The 8,303-nt window shown below is 45.3% G+C and overlaps 1 protein-coding gene across 1 annotated transcript; it reads left to right on the forward strand.

The window, feature by feature from the left end:
* The first annotated feature begins 4,953 nt into the window (after positions 1-4,953).
* On the forward strand, positions 4,954-7,238 carry LOC109323883. The gene is made up of 2 exons (XM_019555541.1): positions 4,954-5,375; positions 5,934-7,238. Exon 2 carries the CDS (start codon positions 6,057-6,059, stop codon positions 6,891-6,893), a length of 837 nt encoding a protein of 278 aa, XP_019411086.1. The 5' UTR covers positions 4,954-5,375; positions 5,934-6,056; the 3' UTR covers positions 6,894-7,238.
* Positions 7,239-8,303: the final 1,065 nt, after the last annotated feature.

Genomic DNA, 8,303 nt, shown 5'->3' on the forward strand with positions numbered 1-8,303 from the left:
TCCTATGACCCCAGCTGACTTCCTGCCCCTGGGGCAGGGGGCTGGACTCAATGATCTCCCGAGGTCCCTTCCAGCCCTGATGTCTATGAAAACTATGAAATTCACTGCAGTGCATAAACCCCAAAAGCTTGGGAAATTCTGCTCTGGACCATTATTCTGGGGCCTTATCTGATCTGGCATATGTCCCATAGAAGGGAGGATAGTGTTTCCAACCAAAGCAGACAACTTGGCAGGAGAAAAGGGCCTTCTGCCCCTGCTACCACCCTAATCCAACAGCTACAACTGCTCTGCTGTTATGGTATGAAAGTCAGTCCTCAAAACTGTTGTTTTTTTTGTTTGGTTGTTTTTTTTTCAAACTCCGTGACTCAGTTATGAATGGTGCAGGCCACTTGTCTTGGAGCTATTGTTCCAGGCTGTGTGCAGGCATCGCCCAATTCCAGTTAAATCATGTTTTTCAAGCTTTTCTTTGAAAATGTTGAAAGTTGTATTTGGACAGTATCACATGACTCTGCAGCCAGGGCACTACACAGTATAGGGATCAGAGCTAGGGATAGTGACAAAAACAAATGAATTCAAAAGTTTTTCCAGCAACACTTTTTAGATGGCAAATTTTAAATTATCCATCAGAGCCAGGTTTCAGGGACTTCTGATTAGCCAAGTGGGTCCGTCATTTTATTTTACTTTTGAGAGTTAAATACATGTATAAGTTAAAGGTGTGTTTTTTCACCTCCCTCTCCTCAGTAGCATTCATCGCCTTAATTGTTTTCATAGTGAACTTAAAGGCAAGCAGAGTTAGGCCAACAATTAATTCTTTTTTTGAACATTTAAAACTGATCCAGACATTTTTGGATCCTGCAGATGCCAAGCAGGAAGAGACCGTTCTTCTAGCACATAGAAAATACTATTGAAGGGGTTTAAGTTCATTCATACAGAAGGCATCTCCTTTTTCTGAAGGATGGAATCAAGACCATTAAAACTAAGGGCAGTCACTTTTTGCTCCATCTGCACAGCACACGTCTCTGAGCTCCTTCTCTAATGTGAATATATAGCACCACATATATTTACAAAATGCACCTTAGAAAGGAAAACATAAAAAAAATTATAACTCTTGGTTCCAAAATGATACCTTTTACTAGACCAACTGGGAAATTGCAAGAAAATTGTTCTTTTCTGCAAGATTTTTGGGATCAAAGTCCATAAGGCTCTGGGAAAAGTATAGAAGACATTTTACTGCTCACACTTCTTCATGGGGAAGAGGAAAGCAGAGCAAACTTCATTTGACAGATTTTGGTAACATTGCTAAATGCACTACAGAAAGGCACTAGAGGGTGAGGAGTGCAGTATATGAACTTATTTAGAATGCAGCATGCTCATCACAAATTATTACACTCCGTAACGTTACCATGCATTTGAATATGAAATCTTTTTTCAGATTCTCAGAGTTTTTCCTGTTTCTATTTCAGTGGAGTTGGCACTATTACTCTAAAGATGTACTGGGTTTTTTAAGAGCAGACTTAATGGTGTTGAGTAGTAAATAATAGGCTGCAAAATTTTCCCCCAAAAGATAAATAAAGAGGTGTTGTAGATAAGCAGGCATAAGCCTCCTTTTTATGAGGTGTAAATGTTTCAGGAACAGTTTGTAACATTGACTCAAAGCTCCTGTCTGGATGCAAATTCTGATTAAAAATTAGCAGCACAATACTATTCTGAAATGTTTGTAATAATTTAGGGTAGGATTCTTCTTAATTTTACCAGCAGATGGACTTGGGAAATATTAACTAGATGGCAGCATGCCTACCTTCATATACTAGCTATGCTTTGCCGCACATGGTCCAGAGACTAAAGGCTACCCACACTCAGCTACACAACTCAGCCCTCCTTTGAACTGCCCAGAACACGGCCTGGTTGGGGCTGATATGTCCTGATCATGAATTATTGCAGCTGCAGCGGCTTTTTCCTACCAGCTGCCAGTGGACTTCTCTAGACTGCTTTTCCCTGTCTTCATCTTGTGCCAGCTGCCCTTCAACATCCTCTTTAACTGGTGCTTGGGTGTTCTTGGGGTACTTCCCTTTTCACTAGCCTCATGGCAGAAACTTCCAGGATCTTTGGGAAGGAGAGAATCTGCAAGTGTTCTTGGGGTACTTCTTGGCAGTTTCTTCTCCCCCACCCCCCTTATTCCTTTGAACCCCCTTTACACTACCTGGTTAGTTAAAAGGGACTTTTGGGGAGGAGAGAATCTGTTTCCAAAGTCTAGCGTCCCTGAAGTCAGTGACAAAGTTCATAGACTTCAACAAGACCTAAAGAGCTGGAATCAGGGCTGAGCTTGTTTCTTTCTTCTTTCCTGGGGGAGGGGGGTGGGTAGTCTTTGCTTCCTGGAATCACACTTTTTTCAAAAAACAAAATCTAAGTCTCTATCTATTACCATTACAAAGAACCTTGGAAAAATGGAAGGGTGTAGGGTGTAAAGAGGCTACCTAACTAAGTGCCTCAAACAATAACTCTGGGAAGTGTGAATTGACATGTTCAGCTCTGTGGTGTTAACAAAGGCCTGATTTAGTTGCCCTATGGCTAGTCACTGAAAGAGAGCAAAGACTCGGACAAGATGATTCTTGTCTTGCCTTTGCCTGAGCAAGTTATTTGCCCCGCTCCTGCTTTCTGCAGCAGAGTTCTGCTCTGCTCTGGCATTTGCTGTAGGGTGGGGTTTCTTCCCAACTCTGGCTCCACTGACTGATGCTTCTGTCTGCACTGGGGTGAGGGGGCTGCAGATCAAATGCACCAGTTTGGGTCAAACTTACATTTTTTTCTCTCCATCTATGAGGACTAGGAACATAAAATAACAGTTTATATTCTGGGGCTGTTGCTGTGATAGTGCAGGAAATGGAAGAGAGGCACAGATTATTTTTGATAGTTTGTATTGGTAGTATGTGAGCTGTATGCAGTTGGTCCAATAAAAGATATCACAAACAAACCCTTGCCTTTAGTTTATAATCTGGCATCTGTCCATGAGAGCTGAAGGTTTGTGCATGTGCTCATTATGTTTGTGCCTTCATCAGCCTTTACTCATGAGCATACCTAACTCCATTAAAGGAGAACTAAAGCCAAGGAGTCCCACATAGTCCAAGAGAACACAAGCAATCATACATTGAACAGTGAATAATCCACCATCCATTAACAATGGCTTTCTCTTTTTCTTCTGTCCTCTGTCCCTACCCATTATGATGCCTGCCTACAACATACTTTGAGGATTTGAATGGAAAAGAAATGCAGGGATTTCACAAATCAGGGGTGTGGGTTTGAAAGTAAACTTAGTAGAGTAGTTCATTCCCTTAACCTAGGTTTGATTGTTACACTCAACCCACAAAGGTCTTATAAACTCTTGTGGTTCACAACTCACATTGTTGGGAAATCTTTACCTGTGAGAGCTTCTGAGGGTGCCTGTGGTCACTGGAAATCAGAAATCTGAAATGGACGAGGAAAGCAAAGTAGGATTCTCATCTATTTGCTCCCTGCTGTTATCCATTGGCAAATGAAGGCTAGGACTATTGGTCTGCATTATTGCATTGCATTCAGATGGGGAGGGAAACTCACTTCCAGATTAGTGCATTGCTAAACTCTTTTAAGTGTGCTGCACTCTACTGTCAGGCTTCATATCAGCAGTGAGCAACAATATAAGTGTAAGCATCTCAATCCTGATTTTAGGCTCCGGGGAGTGGGCCCCAGTTGTTGCAGAATAATTTGAGCTACTTTGGGATGAAAGGCACATACCGTAACGTAGTTGTTACTCTTGAACACCTCTTGGGATAGCCTTAATTGGCTTAATTTGGCAAATTATTACATAAATAAATCCATTTATTGCTGTAGTCAAAATTTCCTAAGGTTTTACCTTTTGGGAATTTCAGAGGAGCACTACTTGTTAGTTCTAATATTGGTCAGACAGTTTAAATAATCATCCCAGCCTCTTCTGTGTTACTATGTTAGGCCCAGTTTGGTACTCTTGATATAACTGGAAGAGTGGAATGATTTCAACTGATTTATGATTTAAACTGGGGTGGTCCTGCCTCATGCAGGGAGTTGGACTAGCTGACCTCTTTCAGCCTTGTTTCCAACCCCTTACTTCCCACTTTAATGTAATGAATAGGATCATGAGCAGCCTTTAACTTTAAATGGGTGAAGTTATATGACATGAGTGGGCTCAGTCTCCCTGGCTTATTTACCAGGTAAAACTGGCATGGAAGCCAATGTGAATGTTCTTGTAGGGAAGTGTCTGGCTCCTAGCTTGAAGTCAATCCTTTTGCTTTCTATAGTATGATTTTAATTTTAATATGCTTGGTAGAGCTGCTGTCACTTCCCCTAGCCGATCAAGTCAGTGGTGAAACTCCCATGGATTGGCTCAAGATTGAATTTAGTTCTAATGGACAGAGATCTTAAGAAAGGATAGAACACCTGGGGAATTATATGATAAGCAGGCATTATATTTGGTTTGGTTTGTTTTTGTTCAAACTAAATAAAGGCAGGTCTAAGACACCCCTGCCCATATTTGGCAATCAAGTCCATGCCTTTCAGACGGCTTTGCAGGAAGAAGCAGCGGGTGTCCTTAGTGCAGAGCAGCTGGGCTTTGCTCCCCGAAGGGAACCGGGGCCGATTCATGGCCGGGAAGGTGCAGCCCTGCCAGGCCACCCCCTCCGGTCCCCGCCAGCCGCCGCCTTCTATCAGCCGGGCGGAATCAAGGCCTCGGCCAGAGACATCGTGGCTACTTCCCGGGACACTGCTAACGATGTGTATTTTGGTGATTTGATGACAATGGAGGTGTGGGACGCCTCTGAGTCAGGCCAGGGCACGTTGCGGACACTGCCCGGTGGAGGGGGCGGGGTGGGAAGGGCAGCTAGACCCAGGGGCGGCGGAGGGGGGAGGCTATAAAACCCGCCCGAGCCGGGGGCCCGCAGAGACCTGCGGCCAGGGGCTCGGCTCTTGCCAGGGGGACGGAGCGGAGCGGAGGCGGCCCGGCATGGAGCCCGCCGGCCTCACCCCGCGCTGCGCAGGTAACCCGCACCGAGCCCTGCCCTGCGGCCCGGCTCGGCCTCGTGCCCCCGGCGGGCCCGGCTCCGGGCGCCGCAGGGCTTGCCTCGGGCTCGGCTCGTGCCAGCGCCGGGGGAGCGGGGAGCGGGGCTGCATGGCAGAGGCTGAGACCCGGCTTGTTCCCGGCAGGAGCCCGCGGCCGGCCGGCGCCCCGGGAGGGCGGGCGGAGGAAGCGGACCACGTTCTCCAAGGCGCAGCTGGAGCTGCTGGTGCGGACCTTCGAGCAGGACCCGTACCCCGGCATCGCCGTGCGGGAGAAGCTCTCCAGCCTCACCGACATCCCGGAGTCCCGCATCCAGGTGAGGCGGCGGCGCGCGGCACCTGCTGCTGCCCCGACGCCGAGCGGACGTCGGGCTCCCCGGGCTTGGCCTCCCGCGGGCCCGGCTCCTCGGGGCGCCCGGGAGCTCTGGGCTGAGCGCGGGGCGCCGGCAGCTCCGCGACGTGGCCGTGGCCTGATTAATGAACGGCCCGTTGCGAGGCAAGGGGAGGAGTGTGCCGGTAGTCCTGCATGGGGCGGCGGGTCTCTAAACCAGGACCGGTTCCCCGCAGTGCATGACCTGGCAATGCAATGCAGGTATTCAGTCGTTTGGGGAGAGGTGACGATTAAAACAAGTTTTTAAAAACGAATCCTATCAGATTCTTCTCGTTGAGGTCAGCGTGAGACCCAGAGTCAGTGCTTTCATATCAGCATTGCTCGCTTTTGTGTGTAAGGAGCAAGAACTTAACCTGGTGCCTCTCTGGTGTCAAGTGAAATTCTCCCCTCCTTTCTCCCCGCATCCTGCTTTTTTTTTTTTTTTTTTTTTTTAAAGGGTGCTTCTGTCAGAAATTATTTTAACTTCTCTGCTGCTTCTTCCCAGGTTTGGTTTCAAAACAGGAGAGCCAGGCAGCTAAATCACAAGAAGGCAGAAGCTTCTGCCACTTTCAAACAAGAGTGTGGCAAACAGAAGCTGGCCCACCCGGGCCAAGAGAGCCCAAGAACGATGCATGATCCAGCACCTGATCAGAATCTCACTAATCCGCAGCCAGATCTAGCAAGGACCAATCAAATTTTTCTTTGCCAACCCTTGCAGTATTCTGGGCAGCAATTTTCTGGGTGTGATGCTCACTTCAGGGGCTCGGACAACACATATGTGGCAGGAAGCCCAATCCAGCCCTCAGTTAACCACAACTTGGATTACATGGCAAATGGAGTTCAGTTCAGTGTAGGCCCCACTGGGAATTCTTCCCAGATCCAGTTTCCTCTGCAACCAGTGCAACAACATCCATACAACAAAGCCTTACTTGAAGACTATTACACAGAAGGAGATCTTCTCCAGTCCTCAGCAACTCTAAAACTAGGAGGGCAGCAGTATGCACAAGATTACCAGTATCCAGCTGCTAAAGAGAATATGTACAGGATGCCTGTCTCTCTAAACACTAGCCCAGGAACAACTGATGAATGTTTGTATATCAATGCAAGCACTTCTCATCTTAAAAGTGCCATTTTAAGTGCTGATGAAGAAGGAGAACCACAAATAAAGATGGAGTCTGGGCAGGTTAAGTGCAATTTACGAAGTGACATTGACTTACCTATTGTTTCTGTTCCCCCTTTAGCATTTGAAAAATGTCAGAGTGCATCTCAGGGGACACTGACTGCCTTAGTTCCATCACAGGAGCCTGTACACGAATTTGACTATCATTGGACAAATGTGAGAAATGAATTATTTGGAGCTACTCTTGATCTGCTGCTTGAGCAGAAGAGGGGGCAGGGTGGTGATAGAAGTTATGCCTTCTCTTCTGGTAGCCAATATGCAACCTGTCACTTGGGTCACACATGAAAATAGGCAGCTGTTTGCATAATTAGTCTTCTGAATAAGGAAAAAAGCCTCAGAATAGTGAGGGTTGGCTGTCATTATGTAAGTCTCTGTGTGTATGTGGGGGGGGGGGAAGTGAGTGGAGAGCTGCGAAAAGGTTGCAAAGAACCATTTCATCACATGTGAGTAGTGGAGTCTTTTGTATTTGAACTGTCAAGGAGCTGCTTGTCATGCCCTGGCACATATTTGATTATAATTAGCCACCACATTTTCACTGACCAGCTTCTTGGTCTGTAGATTGTTCGCAAACAGTTCAGTCTAGCTTTTTACATTTGAACTAGATTATCTCTGACTGGAGGGGAGGGATTATGGGAAGGGTTTTATGGGCTTACTACTTCTCTCAGTTGAACTTAACAACTCATGTTCAAAATGAATTTTCTGTTCATTTCAAAATATTCAAACACTTCTGTAGGTCTTTGTTTTTTGGGATATAAGGGAGAAGGGAAGATGTTTCCTATCAAGGGTGCTTTTAATTCAGGCCAATGCTAGTCCATTTGTCTAAATTCTGTTGAATTTGAGGAAGTCAAAGGAATTCTTACGGGAGCCTGAACTTAGCGGGTATATGCACTGGGGGAGACTGGTACCTGGCTGATGAAGTAACAAGGCTGTGACCAGGATGACCTGATATTGTTTGAAATTGCACATGGAAATGCTGTTTGGGGTTTAAGAAGTAGCTATGGCTTCTTTGAAATGTTTTTAGATTTTAAGATGTATTAAATGGGTTCCTTTGCTACTTTTATTAAATAAAAGTCAAACTTGTAAGCAAAGCTTCTGTAAAATGGGTATAGTTGTGATAAGTGTAATCCAGCAGTTTTGAACAGGAAAAGTACCATGAAAATACTAAGTACTATTTACTTACTGCTGCATGCATTGTAATGACTTATTTATGATTGCACATGACTGTTTCAATAAACTTTGTTTTTAAAACTTTATTGAATGCTGTTTTTTTGTTTTTTGTTTTTTTAATAAAGTTTCTTTCAAATGTCCTGTCTGAAAGCTGTGATGGTCCAGAAATTGAGGGAGGCAAGGATTTCTTAGGGTGGTATCTGATATTGGACAAAGCTTTTGTCTAACTCTATCCCAGCTACCTAGAGCTGGTCTAATATCAGATACCACCCTAAGAAATCCTTGCCTCATATGAAACAAAAACAACAAAACCCTCAAGAAAAGTCTGTTTGACCACCATGTGACTAAGTGCTTTGCTATGTACCTCTAAGGGTTAAATGTCTTGCTTCAAATTAGAAAGCCAAAAACCTTCACTGCTCCTATTTGCCTTTTTTTTCTTTTTTTCTTTCTTATTTTAAGGACTGATGTGTTTCCGGGTGGGTGGTGGGGTTGCTTCTGCATTCTGCTCCTTAGATAGCATTTGTTTAC

Source organism: Crocodylus porosus, unplaced genomic scaffold (assembly GCF_001723895.1).
Source record: "Crocodylus porosus isolate Cpor-Errol unplaced genomic scaffold, CroPor_comp1, whole genome shotgun sequence".
NCBI lineage: Eukaryota > Metazoa > Chordata > Crocodylia > Crocodylidae > Crocodylus > Crocodylus porosus.

Bases quoted from the DNA above. Each gene is read 5' to 3' on its own strand.
- LOC109323883 (XM_019555541.1), top strand. From the start codon at position 6,057: ATGCATGATCCAGCACCTGATCAGAATCTCACTAATCCGCAGCCAGAT.